Below are 21,263 nucleotides of genomic sequence, written 5' to 3'. Positions count from 1 at the left end.
ATATATGTACATATATATTCAGGGTTAAATGATTTAAAAGAAAACGCACGACTAAATTTATTTTCTCTTCCCAAAGTTCTTTACCATAAATATCAATTATTTTAACGAATTCAACCGAAATCGATTATGGGAATAAATTTATGATATAAGAGAGAGAGGTTTTATATAAAATAAAACGGGAAATCCCTTCTCCGACAGTAAGTAAGTTTTATCGAAAATAAAAGATCGTTCTTACGTTAAATTCGTGAAAAAGTTATCGAGAACTTTTCTTTTTTTAACAATTCTAAGCGATTTATTTCGTTCGTTCGTTCGTTCGATTTATCGTCGATCATACTACTTTCCCGATAGATTTATTGATGTATAAAGAGTAATCATTGTAAGCGCGAAAATTAAGGTAAAAAATATTATTGAAAGTAAGACAAGAGATAAGGTTTCTAAGACCCAAAAAGTAATCGTATATTTTGTCGCGATCTAACAAAGCGACGATAAGGTTTTCTATTCCGTTAGAAATCATCCCCCTATTTTTTTTTTTATCGCGCTAGACTCGCTCGAACGGTCACGGCCGGTCCGATATAGGTATCATCGCCTGGTAGAGCAGAATAAACGGATCTAGAGTTCGTTTACATCGAGTTTAGCTTGAGTTTAGCAGGGTGAAACACGGTTGGTTCGTTAGTAGTATCGGTTGCTTCTCTTTCTCTCTCTCTCTCTCGCTCTTGGTTGTTCTATGGAATTTTAGTCGTGCATTCCGTCATACGACGAAGAGGATCGAATGATCTTCCACGAATTTAGCGTTACTAGAATTCCAATCCTTTCAACGTGAATATCGCACAGAGATAGATAGAGAGAAAGGTAACATCTAATCCGATCATCTATCAAAAAGATGATCGGTATTGGTATCGGAATACTCGACGTGTTAGATATTTAACATTTTTTTCTGAAATTCGAGCACGAACTATGATGATGAATGTTAACACGTTTTCGAGAATATACAACATTGTATAATATATAAGTACTTTGGATAACTGTTAAGTACTAGTATTATTACACTCGTGCTACTTGCGGCTTTAAGTTATATCGAGTAAAACGTTCAGGTGGCAGGTAATCGGCGCGTCAGAAAAAGGGGCCGCTAACGCGAGGGTGTTACGGCAACAAGTAACGAAGTATGACGCTCACCTTGCGTGCCCTCCAGTCACGAAGGACTTTACCGAAGTAGGCCACGTGAAAGTTCACCTCTTAAAGTTCCATTCCGTCTTAGGACGGACGTTTTGCAAAGGCATTGTCCGTACACGTGTTGGACTTCTTCTTCTCAAATTTTATCTCTTCGATCGTTTCTCTTGTTTTCTTCTTACTGTCACTTAATATTGTTAATATCGATGATCGAGTCATTCGAATTTTCAGAAGAGAAAAATACAAGGAAGAGAAAAATATCGTCTCTCTCGAAGAAATTTTCTATAATCGAGTACAAATGTCAATGTGTTTGTATTCGAACGGTCACGCGGTTTCTCTTCTTCTTCTTCTTCTTCGTATTTTCGTTGGCGCGTTATCTCGTCAGGATAACCGTTATCTTGATCGCGTGATAGGCAAAATAAATCACGTCGATCCTTTTCTTAAACGATCGAACGTAGTCGTCGTCGTTGTTGCTGTCAAACTTCGTCATAGAATCCTTTTAACAGTTGTCACGAAATTGTTGATTTTCCTTGAGTACGCCGAATTTAACTTGGGACGCCGAACGTTTACGAACAACGTATCGTACTTATGAGATAAGATCGATATTTAAAAGACACGACGAACTTATAACATTACACGATTCATTATATTGTCCGAGATTTTTTGTTTTTTGTTTTTTTTTTTGTTTTATGGGAAAAACGCGCGAATGTTGTATTTGACGACGAGTTTGGACGATAAACGATGACAGATGATCGATTATAATGATGACGATGACGATGACGATGACGACGATGATAATTATGGTAACGGTTACTAGTGGAAGCGAAAGGGGTGTAAGAGAAATTAAAGGGAAGAAAAAGATCGAGATTGTAGTCCGGGTCGACGGACACGCGGCGAGGATTGAAGTGAGCGCCGTGAGTAACAACGTCGTCCAGTTTTCACCACCGTCGCCACCATCGTCGTCGTCGTCGTCGTCGTCGTCGTCCTCGTCCTCGTCTTCGTAGTAGTAGTCATAGTCATAGTCGTAGTCGTAGTCGTAGTCGTAGTCGTAATAGTAGTAGTAGTAGTAGTTGTTGTAGCCGTCGCCAACCTCGTTCCGCGAGTGTGTGCGCTTGCGCATGAACGCAAGCCACCCTTCGACGTGCGTCCATCCAAAAGGGGGATGAATCGTTTTCCCTTCCTTCCCGTTATATTATCAATTCACCTAGTTTTCGTCATAATCGTTGGAAGCCTGCAAGCGCCTTCCTACAGTCGTACGAGTACGTGAATTAACAATGAGCTAACTCCTCGCGAACGATTGAACGTTGATATTTACTTGCGCGCATATTTTTTTTTATTAACCCTCTGCGCGATGATAACTAGTTAGTAATTGTAAATAAAGAATTATAGATAGACGCTGGGATTCCTTTATTACTTTTCCTAACTTTTCTTTCCTTTTCTCTCTTTGATACGTTCTAAGTATATATATATATATTTTTTTTTTTTATAAGCAAAATATATTTATATATACAGTTATAAACTTTTCTTATTTCTTTACTCGTCATTTTTTACCTATACTCTTCTTCACTTTTCTATCATTTATTTTCTGGTTTTTTTCTTTTTTCTGATTCTACTTTTTCCCTTTCTTGCATAGAAAACGAATAAGGGCCAATTTTCTCACGCATCTTTCCATTCTCAACTTTCCTGCATCCAAGGGCATAGTTCAAACGTTCCCAAGCATTCTTCTCCTTCTCATACGATCATCTTCGTATTCCGAAAGCTTCACCGAAATCATTTCCACTTATGAAATTCGATAGCTCTTCCTATTTTGCCGATGAAAAGCATTCGTGAAAACGCATGCTTGGTTTATGTCAAAGAGAGAGCTTTAGCGAGAAACGTTTGTTCGTTGATTCGTTCGTTCGTTATCGCGAAAACTTCTACGCTACGGCCTATAGGATTTCCATTGAATGTAGGTAAAACGTCGGGAAGAATGAGAAAACACAAGAGTTGGTAATTAGATAGAGTAGTTGAGATAATTCTTAAGCTCAATGAACAACGGATTAAAATTTTAATGTCTCCGTCTTCTCGTTTCTAGCGACATTCATATACGTTAGAACGAATACGCGAGAATGTCAACGTACTTTAACAGGGTTTAAACTAAAGCGCACCGAAATTATTGCATTTAATTGCTCACTAAAAGAATTAACAAATAGTTGTAATGAAATGTAATTGAATATTTAGAAAAAAAAAATAAAAAAAAACTTTATTAATATCGATAAAAACTTGTTAACCTATTATATTAATTCTATTCATCAAAAAAAAAAAGAAAAATTCTTTCGATCGAATGAAAAATGCGCATATATAAAATTAAAAACTTTGCATACCTACTCGATTTACTGAACGAAATATCGTGACGTAATTTTTACTGACGTAAAAAGATCGAAAGTAACTCGAATGGTTGAACTTCAACGGCACCCTTCCCCCGTTCTCATACATTTCTGCTGGCAGGTCAAGCGGTCCGATATTTAGTCCGATGTATTGTAAAATGAAATTTATTTATAACCGGGCGTGGAATGTTAAAATATGCGAAAGAGCGAAAACGCTCCGGAAGAGCGATTGACGTTCATCAGAAAAAAAAAAAGAAAAAAGGAAAAAGAAGAAAAAAAGTGGGTAAAAATAGGTAACAAGTAGGTACCCACTCAAAGGACTAATTCTATTATCTACTCCGTTCTATTATTTTTATTATCTCATTATTGGGAGTTACTCTTTCTTTAGCATCTACTACGAGTTGGTAAAAAAATCCGAGCAAGTTTCTAGTCATTTATGTTTAATATTCATTGGTTCATTCATTCGCAACAGAGGTATTGAATTCTCGTGGCAGCGATATTTCCTTCATAATAAAAGTTCCTTACCATCGTTTCACCCGTATTGGTGATGTATGCGTATGTATATGTTACGGTCAATGTAATAATACGGGCATTGTATACATTGCCTTGGTAATCCCCCCTCTCTTTTCTTTCACTCGCAGCCCCTGTAGAAAACCATTCATTTCAAACAGACGCAACCCTAAGGCTACCCTCGAAAAAATTCTGACAAAATTTCAGGGGAGAAACGTTCTTCGCGGTCAGCGAAAATCGCGTTCGTTGACCGGAACGGTCCGTAGGAAAGCGTGAACATATTTACAGATGTATACATAATATATCGTATCCTCTTGCGTATTCTTAACGAAATATCTTGAGATAATAAAATTCGTAAAAACTAAAAGTGCATATGCATTATTTTCTCATATTCCACGCTGTAATCCATTTTTAACGAAACAAAAGTGGTCCTAATTAACCCGTTGCTTGCTCTTACCACGTAGTTTCAGTTTCTTTTATAATTCTCTGAGGTTTAACCTAACCAACTGGTTTACGAAAAATAAACTAACGAAACGATCGTCCCCATAATAACATTGTACGATTAATTATTTCAAAAGAAAATTTTAACGAGATATAAATAAGAAATCTTATTTTTTTATCCTAAAGCCGATCACAAAAGTTTTCATTTGAAATTCGCGGAAAAGAAATACGTAAGATAGTTGAAAATAGAATGGGAATTAGAACTAAACGGAAAAACTCGACAAATGCAAGAGTAATTATCCGAGAGTGGTGATTTTTTTTGAATAGTCCTCAAGAACCCTCCGATAAAAGGAACGTCATAATCGTAGCGAGCACGCTCATGAATGGAGTTAATATCAAGCTCGTGCTTTTCGGTTAGATCTAACGGTGGTGGGAAGGAAGGGGGGGGTGAGGGTTCGTGAGATGGACAGGTGGAAGCACCGGTGGGTCTTGGGAATGACGTCGCGAGGGTAGGTGACTGAAAAAGAAAAAGAAAAAGAAAAAAAAGAAAAAAAAAAGTGGAGACGGAAAACAGAAGCAGAGATATAACCGAGGAGAGAGACGAAAAGATGATGGTGGTGGTGGTGGTGGTCGGTCATCGTTACGATGGGATGAGAAAAGGGGAGAAAAGAAAGAAAAGTGGAAGTGGTCGGAGGGCCCTCTCATCATCCTCCGCTAATATTTACTCGTGCGAACACAAAAACCATTCCCTTCAAAAGTACGTACACCTCTTTCCTTCTTTCTTCTCTTTCTCTCTCTCTCTCTCTCTCTCTCTCTCTCTCTCTCTCTCTCTCTCTCTCTCTCTCCCCTTACCCTTTTTTCTCTCGTTGATAAAGATACGAGGAAGTTTCGTCCGAAAGAGTATGCTTAGAACTCTTAACAGCACGGGACAGAATTTCGTATCGTGATCGCGTCGACGAATCTGAAGATATCATTCTCCCAATGGGATTGATTAATAATAATAATTTCAAAGAGAAAGAGAGAGAGAGAGTGATTTCTATATATACATATAAAATATATATAATTAATAGAGTAAGAGGAATAGCGGTGTTCAATTCAGTTTGAAATAGAATACCATTTCGAAGAGAGTAGGTATCAAGTTTTCTATCAGCGCGTCTTCTTCGTATTTTCCGAAAGTGGCTCGAGCTAATTGCATTCTCTTGCAATATATTTTCTACGCTCCTATCGTTGATTAAATAAGAAACAGGTTTCATAAATAAAAAAAGAATTTTATCGAACGCGAATGACTACCGCCGTGGCGAACTTGGGGCGGGAGGGGGGGAAAAACTTTTTAATAATATCATTTTTGACTTGAATGTGTCGAATATGCTTTTGCCAGTTCTTTTTTTATTACCCTACACACACACGCACATACACACACATATATATATGTATATATATATATATGAATTAATTTAATGCAAAACAATAGCGATATTTACGCGATAGATATGAATAAACGAACGAACGAACGAACGAACGAAAAAAAAGTAAAATAAAAATCACGTTTATTTGCACAATATTCAGTGAATTTTTCCAATATTATTGTATAAAGCCAATGGCTTTTGGCGAACCAAGGGACTGTCTATTGCAGCTGCTTCCGTAAATGAGAAACGAGGCTTTCAAACGAACTGATAATCAAATTATCGTGGTACCGAAGGCGATGTGCAAGCAAGTCTAGCAGTTTGCGCAAAGGCTCCAAGGCAACGTTCCGGCTTTTACTGTCTTTGCTTCCCCTTACTGAATTAGACTTCGGTCCTGACTAAACCGTTTCACTTCCTTTTTTCCTTTTATTTCTCTTAGCGTCTACCACCGTCTACGGCAGTCATTACTAGTACCACCCAGTCGAATTCTTCCTTTTTCTCATTTAAAAAAAAAAAACCGTCTATCCCTGATTTCTATTGAATTTCTCTTGTTTTTTTATTTCTTCAAAGCGGAGACTTTGTCAGGACACTGGATAGAATCCTTCCTTTTTTTGTTGTTATTGTTGTTGTTGTTAGTCACATCGTCCAAAAGATCTTCACCAGGTCCCTAATATTTTCCATTAAAGTACCGACGCAAAATGTTCGGAATATTGAACATAGGGTAAAGAAAAAAGAACGGGGTGAGTTGGTGGGAAAAAAAAGGGAGAGAGAGAGAGAGAGAGAGAGAGAAAGACGAAGGAAAAAACATTGTGAGCCTAGAATACCGTATACATCGAGAAAAAGGAAAAAGTCAAAGAAAAAGCAGGTAGTATTTAAAGAGTGTGCATTGCAACTTGTATTCCTCTAGGGAGATTGCCGTGTTTCCTTGTCAACACGGTGCATCTTCCGCATGATAAATAAAGACCGGTAATATAGTCGCATAAAAGTACCTACGTTTTGTGTATATTATGCATAGGGTTTTAGTCTATACAGTATAGAGATGAGCTTTCACTACCAAGATTTGGAGAATCGCGAAGGGCACCCGCTGTAAAAATATGTGCAAGTAATGTCACAACGAAACTATTGCTTCTATATCTATGTGTGTATGTGTGTGTGTGCGTGTGTGCGTGTGTATTGGGCGCTAGTATACAGTACTGTTGAAAAACAATGCTCTACCGTGAAATAAAAAGAGCCGTGGGGTAAAAAATATTCCGATACTTGCAACATGCAACGGACGATGAGTAAATCGCGAGAGAAACGCGAAGAGTCATAGGTAATACGAAAAAAAAAAACCCACCATGGTGAGAAATTTTCCTGATAACAACAATATTATCAATAGACAGATTTCTTTCTTTTGTTTGTCCGAATAATGGATGTTTTTTAGTAGCTGATGTCATTTTATTTATATCTGAGGAAGGGGGATACGCTTATTGTATAATAATTACTTTTGCGTAAGATTGCGAATAATATATTTTATTTTATTTTTTTCTTTATATAAATTTCTTTTTGTGAAAGAACTCGAAATAGAACGACCAATGCGATAATTACTCGAAATAATAACGATGTTTCGTAATATCATGTAACAATTCGTTCGATGATCGATATAATTTGTTGTTTTTTGTAATCATTTTTATCGTCACGTTCTCTCATTGATTATTAATAATATTTTAAATACGTGCGCGTGTTGATCTTTCATTATTTTTTTATATGTGAAAAAGAAGATGCAGTCTTACGTTAGTAACTAGGAAATTATCGAGGTCTTTTATCGAGTCGAATAGCGAGACTCAAGGTTAAACTAAAAAAACTTTAAATTTATCGATTTTGAAAATACTTTCCGATATGATAACGAACAACCGTGGCCGTAAGTAACTAGAGACCCGTCGTTATCTGAACGATTTCTACTCACGTTATAACAATTTTTAGTAATCGAGTATTTATTTGAAGGATATCTTTTTCCGTGAGATCAAAAGCGTTCGTTCAGTGATACGAAATTAATAAAATTTTTAATGACAAAACAATCAGTCATCTTTCGATTGATGAATAAACGATTTCAAGATAATAGATAAGCCGGTTAGATATAATTCGTTTTTGATCTTTTCTTTTTTTTTTCTTTTCGTCTTGCGAAATATTTTAACATTAAAGCAAAAAGGAACGATCGCGATATTTCTATTTAAAAAGGTAATTTTCTAAGAAATGTTGTTGATATTAAGAATGTTAAAGCGATAAATCATGATTATAAAGTTCAAGATGAGTTACACAATGTACGAATAATACGAGTTAAAAATAAATGAATAATAAGAAGCACGGATAACTTAATCAAGGGGAAAAAGAAAGTAAAGTCAAATAAATTCATTTTCTTGTTTAAATATTTTCTCTAGTAAAAATGTCTATATTCTTCGTAGAAGAACTCTTCCAGTTATATATATATATATATATTCGCTATGATAGCCTTTAACAAACATATATTTACTTTTTGAATATGACATCAAAGTCAAAATTTTACCGTTAATTTAATATTTATTACTATTTGAATATTTTAACTATTACAATTTGATCTCGTCGTGGTTGTATTGTTCTTTGCTCTACAATGTCTTATAAGCCAGTTAAGCAATTAACTGCAAAATTCACTGTTCAAAGGGTTAAACGCGACTAAGCTAAAGTTTCATTTCTCGAAGGAGTATACGTGGAAGCAATGAACTTATTTTATTCTATTTTTCGTGCAAAGACTACGTAAGATACAGTAAACTTCGAAAGTTTTCAACGTATGACTGTTTCATCATGGATTTTAAATATCGTATATACCATGGCAGCGTATAATGGAATTCTATGAGACTTTTTTATTATGCAGAACAATCATGACTGAAATTTCCTCGGAGATTTTCTTTTTCGCGTTAGCCTCTAATTCGATCAAATCTATTTTTGAATGTTCTTTCGAGAACAACATCTTGAACAAATCATTCATTCTCGACAATTTAAAGGTGTTAATGATTTGACCATCCTTTACACCAATAATTAAATAGTAACAAAACAGTTGAAGAATAGGTACTAGTTACACGTGTAACATTTGATGATTCAAGGTAAATGTATACACGCAGACAAGCTCGTTAAGTCAACCAAGTAATTAAATAGTAGTAGTGGTAGCTCGTTAAATTCATGTAATTATTCATTTCGTAGTCGACCAGCATTGTTTAAATCCATAGAGAATTCTATTGTCTCATATGAAACCAAGAGACAGAAGGTAGAGAAAGAGATGGTAAGATAGTAAGAAGAAAAGAACGAACGAAAATAGATAAAGAGAGAAAAATCGTTTAAAGTGAAAATCATTGTCTGCGTAGTTACGTTTAGGTACACAGGTTTATATATTGTTAAAGACATTGTCAGATCGTTAATCCGAAAACTATCTGACGAGAATTAATATTCTATATTTTATTTATTAATCTTATTAAGTTTTTCTCTCGTATAATCACGATTGGTTTAGTACAAGATAATTAACTTTATCGGGTGATAATTTTTTTTTCCTCAAATTTTGTATTCAAAATTAGATATAAGAAACACGTACAAGATAATGATAAGAAAAATAAAATAATATATTTTAGTTCGGATTTATTTTCGTCCGATTTGTGACAAATTTAAAATTACCTACTCGTATAAATGATCGAATATAATGATCGATGTTTTAGCAAAGAGGAATGACGACGATGATGCATCGAATTACGTGAGGTATTGTCGTATAAGTACACGTGCACGAGCAAAGGTGGCACGTCCGTCAGAGAGCTTCCAATATCGAGCTATGTGGAATGTAAGTAAACACATTTACGAAGGTTAAAGCATACGACACGCTCGCCTCTGTCTCCATTATATGCAAATTTCTGCGAGTTTCATCGAAAACCTCAACATCGTTAACCTCTGAAAATACATTGTTTCGATTTCGCAAAAAAAAAAAAGACAAAAAAATAAAATACTTCGGAAGAAACGACGCGCGAACGAGCCGAAGTTTTTTCTTTTTTTCCAAAAAAAAAAAAAAAAGAAATAACATACGTCAAAAATGAATCATAAAGATAATACGGATAAATAAAAAATTAATATTAGATTTCCGTAAGATTTCCTTTCGATTGTGACAATTAATACGATTAAAAAAAATATATTATCGTTACGATGAATAAAACTTTGTACTTTGCTCGATAATAAGGTAGGAAATTTGATTAAACGGTCGTATAATCAAATCTTATCGTACAATATTATTTGCTAAAAATAAATGCTTGGTACCGATAGATAAATTCGGTACGATTTTTGTAATATATAATAGAGAAAAATGATTGAAAGAAACGTTGCCAAAGAATTTTTTTCTAATTGTTTATTCAAAAGTATTATAATCCAGAATTTTGTAACACACTTTCTTTCCCGAGAAGTTATCTGCGTCTCGATTCACAATGATGGTTTTATTTATTTATCAGAAGTAAATATTTCCATTCGTAAGTCGCTCTGAATTGTCTAAAATCAATAGCATTCGATAAGTCAATGTATCAAAGTACTTTATAAATGACAAAATAGATACCCGAAGATTAAAAGATCGTCTTTATCACGATAAAGAAATACTGCACAATAAATAAATTTCATTTCTAATCGAGCAAGCAGATTAATCTTTTCGAATCTTGGGTAACTCGATTTTTCTATGATTTGCATCGTTTGTGAATCGTCAACGCAACGTTTCAAATTAACGCAATGGATATTTTCTTTAACAAAATAATATTAAGTTTCCTTGTTTATTTCGTTTTAATTGATTTAAATTGTGCGAGTAACGAGAACGATAGTCGATCAAAGGAAAAAATCAATGATGCGTTGGTATACAGATTACCAACTAACGTAATTCCAATATCTTATAACCTACGAATATTAACAAAATTGGCTGTAAACGAGTTTGTCTATGAGGCCGAAATTCGAATAACGCTGGACGTATTGGAAAAGACAAACACGATAATACTGCATGCCAATAAGTTAAGAATAGATAAGGATAAAACTTTCCTATACAAAGGAAACGATAAAATTTCAATTCACGATCAATACATCGATACAAATAAACAATTCTATATCATCGAATGCGTGAAATATTTGGAAATTGGACGTTATACATTAATTCTTTCATTTTCGGGAGAAATCGGGGATGACGTGTTTGGATTTTATAGAAGTTCCTACGAGGTGAATGGACGAAAGAAGTGAGTCAAATAATATTATGTCACTCATATCATCGAACTTCATTTATTTTCACATTTAAAATTGTTTACCAGATGGATTGGTGTAACTCAATTCTCACCAACTTACGCACGTCAAGCTTTTCCTTGTATGGACGAGCCACATTTCAAAGCAACATTTACAATAACCATTGGTCATTATTCTAATCAAACTGTTACCAGTAATACCAATGTAAAAAAGATTGAACAAATGTTAGTATATAAAAAGAAAAATATTTCGATTTTATGTAGTTAACAGTAGAAGTTTCCAAATTGTTTTATATTTTCAATAAAAATATCATTAAATTGGAATATATTTACAGAGACAATTTTTATCGTTTAACGACGTTCTCGACTACTCCACGAATGTCAACGTATTTGGTCGGATGGTCGGTGCACGATTACGTGGTCGAATTTTCCAAATTTTCGAAAGATTTTAAAATTTGGACGAGAGACAGCATGCGTTCGCACGGTAGCTTAGCTTTGAATCAAGGCTGGTTAATTTATTCGGCATTACGGGATTGGATGAAAGTGGAGAATCCGATTAAAAAGATGGACCAATTTGCCATAACCGATTTCAATTTTAACGCCATGGAAAACTGGGGTATGATAACGTATCGCGAATCGGTTGTCTTATTTCAAAACGAAACAATTCCAATGAGAAACATAGTCAATGGTTTGACAACTATGGCACACGAATACGCTCACACGTGGTTTGGAAATTTAGTAACACCAGAATTTTGGGATGTCGCATGGTTGAAAGAAGGTTTCGCCTCGTACTTTCAATATTTTGGACCTTCTTTGGTACAACCAACATGGAAAATGATGGATATGTTTGTCGTCGATTACGTTCAACCAACTCTTCTCTTAGATTCTATGAATCACGATAGATCCATGAATGGTCGAAATGTTGGAAGTCCTAATAGCATCATGGCAATGTTAGATTTTGTCACGTATAGAAAAGGTTCTTAAATTTTCTATTCGTTTTATTTCGAAAATATCTCTCACGATAGATAAAATAAAACGCATATATATATTTATTGTCTACAGGAGCGTCTGTAATTCGAATGTTAAATCATGCGATCGGTGAAGATGTCTTTCAAAAAGGATTGCATTATTATTTGGAAGAAATGTATGTGTTTTTTTATTGTCTAAAAAATCAAACTAATATAATATATATATAAATTAATCGTGATAATGTTTAAAGGCATATTTTAGGTCGTATCGTGCAGCAAGACCAAACAACTTGTATCATTATTTGCAGAGATCAATCGATACGTCGTCGAATGAAACGAACAATTGTCAATCCATCAAGGACGTCTTCGAATCTTGGGCAAATCAAGTTGGATATCCTTTGATAATGGTGAAACGTAACTACACGAGACATTGGACATTGGTGTCGCAAGAAAAATTTTATCTGAATCGTGATAAGGAAAAAAAAATCAAGGACGGCGACAATGACGAGAAACTTGGCGCATGGTGGATACCTCTGACCTTCGCAACGAGCTCGTCTATCATCGATTTTCAAAGGACTCGGGCAAAGCTATGGTTGACTCCTCGGAATAAAAGTCTGATGATTCCTAAGTTTCGTGACGACGAGTGGGTACTCTTCAACGTACAACAAATCGGATTCTACCGAGTCAATTACGACGAGTCCAATTGGAAGATGCTTATTGATCACCTAAGATCAAAGGAATTTATCTCCGTTCCCTCGGTGAATCGTGCGGCACTCCTCGACGATGCTTTTAATTTGGCAAGATCAGGATATATAAATTATTCTATCCCATTTGACTTGTCCAAGTATCTTAAAAGAGAGACGGATTACGAGCCTTGGATCGCTGCCATTAATAATTTCATGTTTCTCAATCGAGTTCTAAATAAAATATCGACGGTTCATAAAGCATTCCAGGTAAACAAAAAGAATAAAACAAAAGAAATAAATAAGAAAACCACGGTTAAAGAGAGAAACGTAATTTCGATCGATAGTTGCTCTCTCATAATTCGTTATATTATACATTTTGTTGTTGTCGTCGTTATTCATTATAGCGAGTTATATATCCAAGCCAGAAAAAAATCTTTTTCTATCCCCTGAGAATTTCGTTCATTTCTTTTCTTTTTTTCTTTTTTTTTTAGAAATACGCCGAAAATCTGATTCTACCTATATACGAGTTATTAGGATTCAAGGAGGATTTATATTGCAGTAACGTACGAACAAAACTTCAACGTGAGATAATTTTATCGGCAGCCTGTGCTCTGAATAACGCACACTGCCTCGATACATCGAAAATGTTATTTAATTCGTGGATTTCGGAGTCGAATAAAACGTAAAAAGAGAGAGAATAAACGTTAACAACGTCATTTGAAATCATTTTTATAAACGCGTTTTCTATCAATTATTATATCATTAATATCGATTTTTCGTTTATATTTCATCATTTAGAATATCGGCAAATTTGAAAAGTTTCGTCTATTGCATTGGTATACGTAATGGGAATGATGATGATTGGTTTACAATGTGGAACAAATTTCTCGAGACGGATTTACATATCGAACAAGAACTTTTATTGTCTGCACTAGGATGCACTCGAAATCCTATTTTATTAAATAAGTATGTTTCATAGAGCATCAATAAGTAAGTAGAAAGGTACACACGTGTACCAATGAAAATTCACAAATCGTAACTTGTCGATAGGTACCTCAACGTATCGATTTCTCCAAGTTCGAAAATTCGTAAGCAATACAGATTTTCGATAGTTACTGCTGTTACGAAGGGTAATCCAGAGAACGTTGATCATACTTTAGAATTCGTTGAAAACAATTTCGAAAGCATTATCGATTCGTACGTATCAAATATATATATATATATATGTATACATATTAAAACGAAGATATATATTTTTGATCAAAGTCAAATAACTGTAAAATAACTATTATTCTTTTCAACAGACGGGGATACGATTTCTTAAGTAAGATATTTAATACTATAGGAGAAAGTATGACAACTATGGAACAAACGAATAAAGTAATTATAATATTTGTTTATCATTACGAGTACGATAAATATTTTTAATGAATCGTAAGATGATATAATGTACGACGTTGAATTTTTATAGCTTAATCATTTCGTCGAACAAAATGGGAATCGTCTTGGATCAGCATTGAAAGCAGCTAAGAAAGCAATTGATTCTGCCAGTGAAAACGCAAAGTGGGTCGAAAAATATGCGCCTATCATTGCCACAAATCTCTAATCTAATTATTAAATGTGTACAAGTTGATATATATATCGTGTATAAAATATCTTTTTCTATTATACAATATTTAACCATTTGTAGAAAAGAAATTGTTAAATGTGAAAAATATTTTAATAAAATATCATAGAGGGAAATAATTTTGTACGTTTATATTATATCGTAACTATCTGAATTTTTTATCCAAATTTTATCTTTATCTTAATTTAATACTCTCGAAATCTTTCTGCCAGGTCATTGCTTGTTTATATCGATTGGTTTTGTAAAACGGATGAAACTGTTGTAAAAGTAATCTCTTTATGTCAATTGAATCATTCGCAAAGAAATGGCAAACAAGTTGAATGTTTTTTTTTCTTTCCATCTTTGATAATTAACGACAATATTTCTTTATCTTTTATAGAGAAAATATTTCCAACTTACAAATGCAGATAATAATGATCGTTACCTACCGTTACAATACAACATCGATATTCATTGAATCATACCTAAAATGAGAAAAGATAAGTGAATTTTCGACACTTAGTAATATACGCTGACGTCAGTTTTTAATCTGGTATAGATAAAAAAAGGAAAAAAAGATTATATGTCTACGATTGTTATCAAAAAATACAATTTAATACTATTTCATGGAATATTTTGTTTTCGACAACGTATGCAATTATAAGATTGTGAATGTAATTGACATTACATTACTTATACATTCATTTTTATATAACATTTTTCTTAAAAATATTTTATTATTTGTTAGGCAACAATGCGATTTTACTTAATTGAAAGTATAACACACAGATGAAATAAAATTCATTTCTGCATTTATTACTTTAAAAGAATAAAGAAAAAATGATTTATATTTGTAACGTTTCGTATATGAACATTTTAACGATTTCAATCGATAAGACAACGAATCGAACCTGGCTACACTCTTATCTATTCGTTCGATGCTCATTGGTCGGTTTCTATTGTATCTAAATTATCGCTTAATCGTTATCAACACTGATGAAACTTTTTGAGAACTTTTTTTGCGAGTTACCTAAAAAATAGAACACTTAATGATCATCTCTCGACGAATATAATATCTTCTCCTGTGAACGACCAGTGCGATAAGATTAGAAGAGGAATCGACAAAATTTATATCACGGTGACATCGATACTGGTTTATAAAGCACGAAGATTTTTGCCGATAGGGTTTTCGATCAACAACCATCGACAAGAGGAACGGACGTTAATTCTCTTCTCATTTTTTTTTTCGTTTCTCTTAAAGGTATATATTATATCTTTTCATATATTATATATTTATATTTATTGTGCGTATTTTTTTTTTTATAAAATATTTATAAATATATATATATATTTTGTTTTTTTCGTAAGTTCGAAATTTTTTCTTCGCATTATACAGGGAGCATCCTGTAACATTGGGGAACAATTACAACCGTGTATTGTGTATGTGAAAGCAAAGAAAGTTTCCATTTCAATTTTGTTCTCGAATTACAACGAGTATTATATGTCGATATAATTCATTCAGGAAAATAAATTATTCCGTTTATCATCAATTTACAAATATTAAATCAACGTTCGATCTCGTATTTTTATTTCCAAACGTTTTTGTGTCTATTTCGAAACTTATCGCGTTATAGAGCCACGAAATACTTCGGCGAAGTGTTGAAAAAAGATTTCATAGAAATTCAAACAATACTTGTAAAAATAGGCAAATTGAGACAATCGTTAATAAAATATCTTCAAGCTCGTATTTCACTGCAAAGAGAATACTTCTAACAGTTCTTCTAAGGATAAACAATATCATACGTGCATATAATGTGTCAGAGAAAACACCCTTGATGGTTACAATAGTTGAATAGTGTTGCATATGTTTAAAAGAAATTTTTGGTTATTAATTTTTCTTCTTATATACGGAATCGATTACAGTAAAGATTCACCAAAGTTACAGGAATCCATATCTCGTTCACACATATCGTTCATTAATTAAATATAATTAAAAATGTATTTTATTAATTAATCAATTGTTTGACACACAGAAATCAGAAATTTGGATCGCTGTAGTAGAAAGAAACGTTACCTTCTGCCAAAATGGCTCTTTTGAAAGTATTAGTGTCTATGGCGTTGCTCGTGGTGATAACTTTGGCTGAGTATCCATCACAACATTCGAATATATTAAGAAATAACAAAGTTATTAATGAGAAGAAAACAATAGTTGATAAAAGCCATTACTCTGAATATGACGAAGCTCCGCCTAATTATAGATTACCTGAAAATATTGAACCCAAACATTACGACATTTCCTTGAATTTAGATTTCAACAAATTCGAAATACCTGATTACAAATATAACGGAAAAGTTACTATAAATTTAGGAGTTAAAGGAAAAACGAAAGAGATCAGGCTCCATTTTACAAACTCTATCAGTTTAACGAAAACAGAGTTACACAAGGATTCAAAGGATGTGACTAAGATTGAGATAACAGGTGTACAATCTGTAGATGGTACAGACATTAAGATATTGACATTAAAGGACGAAATCGATGAAAAATCGACATATACTTTGATATTGGAGTATAATGGAATGATAAGTAATCTTGCTAAAGGATTTTATAAGGGCTCTTATCTTGATGAAGATTTAAATGAATGGTAAGAAAAAGAAAAACATAAAAACATTGACGAGTGAATTAAATTCATGTATCCAACGTTATAGAATTTTGTATTTGTTTCTATTATCAACTGATCTACGTTTTAATTCAATTCATATAGGTGGTATGTTATGACAGACTTTGAACCAATCGGTGCCCGTAATGCTTTCCCATGTTTTGATGAACCACACCTAAAGGCAACCTTCTCTATTCGGATAAAATATAACAAGGGATATAAAGCAATTTCGAATATGGGTGAAAAATCGACAAAAATCGAAGGAGATTTTGAAGAAAAAGAGTTCAATAAAACTCTGCCAATGTCCACGTATCTCGTAGCATACGCAGTAACTAAATTTTCTGAATACGAAGAAAATAATGTAATTGTTTATTCAAGATTGGTAGAATCTAATATGACTAAAAGTGCTGCAACAATTGGTTATAAAGTATTAGAATTTATGAATAAGTATACTGGAATCAACTATAGCATGGAAAATCTTCGAAAGATGCAACAAATTGCTCTACCTGCTTTGAAACCGACTGCAATGGAAAACTGGGGTCTCGTAACGTATAGGTAAGGAAAATCATATTTTCAATATTTTGTAAGTTTCTATTTTTTTCTTGTGACACTAAATAATAAATTTTATTAACAGAGAAACAGCTCTTTTGTACGACAAGAACCTAAACAAAACTATCGATGAACAACGAGTAGCGAGTATAATCTCCCACGAGTTAGCACATCAGTGGTTTGGAAATTTAGTAACTCTTAAATGGTGGAAACACATTTGGCTTAACGAAGGTTTTGCCACTTATTTCCAATACTTAATCACCGATGAAGTAAGAATTGACATTATCACAAAATAAAACCATTCCATTTGAATTGATGCATTACGGTGCGTTGATACATTGTTATTGTCCTTTACAGATCGATAAACAATGGCATTTTATGGATCAATTTAACGTGAAATGTCTCCAAAATGCACTTGCGTACGATGCAGAGAAATTTAAATCACGGGCTTTGGATAACGACGCATCTTCCGAAAAAGAAATTAGCAATATGTTTGACACCATTTCTTATGATAAAGGTAACTATCTATTGAAAAGTATATTTTATATGAATTAATGATTACGTCAAATTGATTTATTACAGGTGCTTCTGTCATCCGAATGTTCAGTCACGTCCTCAAAAAGGACAATTTTCAAAAAGGTCTACAGAAATATCTTACAGATAAGTAAGCTGACTTAATAATTAATCTTTATCGTTATTCTGGAAATATATATGATTGTTAAGTAATATATTTTAATTTGTTAGTAAATTTGGAGCCGTGACATCGGAAAATCTTTTCTTAGCTCTCTCTGCAGTTGCAAACAAGACTGATCTGCCAGAAAATACTGACCTTACTACAGTTTTTAAAACTTGGACAAATCAAGCGGGATATCCAGTAGTTACGGTGACCGTAAATAGAAAAGACAAAAATCCATCGATCACCGTAAAACAAGAACCATTTTATAGTGTAAAAGGAACTGATGCCAATAAGAATACTTGGTATATACCTTTGAACTATGTGCAACAGAAAGATAATTCATCGTTCAGTGATACTTCAGTTAAACTTTGGTTGTTACCCAACAAAGAGATAACTATTGATAAAAATGTCGATGTGGAAGGTTGGATTATCTTCAACGTACAACAAACTGGTAAGCTTCATGAAAAAATAATTGTGTAGATATTTATTTTACTTCTTTTTTTACATATATATATTCTCATTTTTTGTTTATTTATTAAGGATATTATCGAGTCAATTACGATAGCGAATCATGGAATATCATAGCCGAATACTTGTTACATGGCGATCTCAATACCATACATCCTTTGAACCGTGCTCAACTAGTCGATGATGCTTTTAATCTGGCGCATGCTGGATTGTTGAACTACAGCGTAACTTTAAATTTAGTTAAATACCTTGAAAAAGAAACAGACTACATCGTTTGGAAAGCAGCGTTGAACGGTTTATCGACAATGAACAAACAATTAGGCTTAACTGAATTATACAAAGAATTTTTAGTATGTTTTCAATGCATTATGAATTATTTTAATTTTCAATATCATTTATTGAATGAAAATATAACGTTATATTATTGAATGTTTTAGAGTTATCTCAATCCAATTGTTCATCAGTTATATAACATTACGTCAATCCTTGAAAATGAGAATGATGATTATTTAACGAAACTTCTCAGAGTGGACGCGATAAAATGGGCTTGTGCTTTTGGATTGAGTGAATGTCAAAGTCAGGCCGTTGAACTAGTTCATCTTTCGTTTGATCCAAATAACAATGTTACGTGAGTATATTTTATTTTCTTTATTTTTATTTCAAATTTATAAAGATGAAATTTTTTACAAATTATAATAATCTAATCCGTCGTTTAATAATTGATTCCAGTCTTTCTCCAGATTTGAAGAAAGTTACATTATGTGCAGCAGTAAGGTCTGCTACTAAGGATGAATGGGAAGGACTTTTTACTAAAGGATTAACAGAACATATGAGAAATGATGAGAGAACAGAAATGTTCACCTCTTTGGGTTGCTCATCGTCGCCAGAAATTTTGAAAAGTTTCCTACACAAATTTCTTTATATAGAACCTATAAAAATGTATTTCATCGATACTTTCGAAACAATATACTCAAATAATCCTGTTGGTGTCAAAGCTATTCTTCAATTTTTGGACAAACATCTTAAACAATTGAAAGCTTCGTAAGTCATTTAAAATTATTAATATTAAATTATAGTAAAGAGAGTGATATAAAATGTACAATACGTAAATGTATATGATAATCACAAATGTTTCTTTTTTTTAGTAATCATCAATTTAAGAAGAATCTATGGGATTACCTTTATGAATTTGCGGGCAGAATTGTTGTTAAGGAGGATGTACATTTGGTTAGAAATTTATATTCCTTTTTTTTTTTATAAAGCTTAACATTATATAGCATTAATTCACATTTATTTATTTATGTTATTCTTTCTTTCAGCTACATAACGTTACTTTAGCAAGCGGTTTAAAAGACACCGACAAAATTCTGGATATTGCAGATAGAAACATGAAATGGTTCGAACAATATGGAGATTCCATTAAGAATTATTTAATAACAAATAATTATCCAGTCAAACCAAAGACTACAACCGCAAAACCAAATAGCTCCAGTTCTCTTACTTTTACTACCGCCTTAATAACTATATCTTTATTACTCGCGGCACTACAATAACAATTATTTTAATTTTAATGTGTTATTTGCAATAGAAAGGTAGGATGAAAACACCATTTCATCTTGCTGCGCATTATTTGATGTTGTTCTTTTAATTATTCTCTCTTTTCATTTTCTTTGATTATTAATTTTTACATTTTTTATATATGTACGAACACGAACAAAGAAAGTGTTACGGTGATATTTCATTGGAAAAGATATTTTTTTATCAGAAAAAACGCATTTGAAAATATAAATGTATGTTAAATGTATGTATATGTTAAATAGATATAACAGACGCAATATGATTGTAAATACCTGCTTGTTATATAACCATTCATATTTATATAATTTAAATTAATAAAATATTACTACTTTATATTGGCGTGTAGAGATTTGTTAGTTTATTTTCAGAATTAATTTGTTAGATACTTTGATTAAGTATTACATTGATAATTGTATGTACGTGCGTTTCGTAAAGAAGTAATTTAATGAATAAACTTTATTATTAACGATTGCAGAAACAAGTTATAGATCAAGGTTTAGAATTCGCGTATGTATGAATAGAATTTTAATAGATAATCATGCTTAGTCGTTTGTCTGAAAGCGCATGCGCGTTTTGTAAAAATGGGATAGAAGTTTAACTCGTGAATTATTCTTTCAATCAGTATACGTGAAACATCGCCGTTTATTTCTAATTATTCGCGTTGAATGTTATATCGACGATCGTAAATAAGAAATTAAAAAAAGATGTTACGAGAGAACATCATTAACGAAAGTTTTTTTTTTTATTAAACTACGATTGCATAGAGAACAAAGTAATAATCTTTGATCAATAAAAATAAATAGATGACAGTACACCAAAAAGTGATATTATAACGTTATCTTTTATCATTTTCCAAATATTACTTTTTTTCTCACTGAATTTGTCGTTCAACATGGACTGTAAATAAAAATATGAAACCGATGTAAATTTGAA

The 21,263-nt window shown here is 32.8% G+C and overlaps 2 protein-coding genes across 2 annotated transcripts in view; one reads left to right on the top strand and one right to left on the bottom strand.

Annotated features, from left to right (window-relative positions):
- Positions 1-2,183, bottom strand: part of LOC106787893 (muscarinic acetylcholine receptor M5) — a 32,410-nt gene extending 30,227 nt beyond the window's left edge. The window contains exon 1 of the mRNA XM_014750641.1: positions 1,174-2,183. The gene's annotated coding sequence lies outside the window, so the exon portion shown is untranslated. The remainder of the gene's footprint in view (positions 1-1,173) is intronic.
- Positions 1,916-20,305, top strand: LOC106787886 (aminopeptidase N-like). The gene is made up of 23 exons (XM_014750623.1): positions 1,916-1,970; positions 9,662-9,725; positions 11,110-11,139; positions 11,212-11,367; positions 11,478-12,118; positions 12,205-12,286; positions 12,373-13,063; positions 13,288-13,478; positions 13,595-13,762; positions 13,847-13,993; positions 14,101-14,176; positions 14,268-14,375; positions 16,464-17,044; positions 17,165-17,614; positions 17,694-17,877; positions 17,966-18,125; positions 18,191-18,272; positions 18,353-18,735; positions 18,825-19,102; positions 19,190-19,380; positions 19,482-19,793; positions 19,898-19,979; positions 20,072-20,305. The coding sequence occupies exons 1-23, from the start codon at positions 1,916-1,918 to the stop codon at positions 20,303-20,305; spliced, it is 5,346 nt and encodes a 1,781-aa protein (XP_014606109.1).
- Positions 20,306-21,263: the final 958 nt, after the last annotated feature.

Source organism: Polistes canadensis, unplaced genomic scaffold (assembly GCF_001313835.1).
Source record: "Polistes canadensis isolate GaletaPanama2010 unplaced genomic scaffold, ASM131383v1 scaffold_119, whole genome shotgun sequence".
NCBI classification, from domain to species: Eukaryota; Metazoa; Arthropoda; class Insecta; order Hymenoptera; family Vespidae; genus Polistes; species Polistes canadensis.
This window is presented reverse-complemented; position numbering and strand designations above follow the sequence as displayed.

Excerpts from the sequence above, each read along its gene's own strand:
- LOC106787886 (XM_014750623.1), top strand. The coding sequence starts at position 1,916 with ATGATCGATTATAATGATGACGATGACGATGACGATGACGACGATGAT. Across the intron at positions 17,878-17,965 it reads AATACTTAATCACCGATGAA|ATCGATAAACAATGGCATTT; the intron begins GTAAGAATTGAC and ends TGTCCTTTACAG. Across the intron at positions 18,273-18,352 it reads CAGAAATATCTTACAGATAA|TAAATTTGGAGCCGTGACAT; the intron begins GTAAGCTGACTT and ends TTAATTTGTTAG.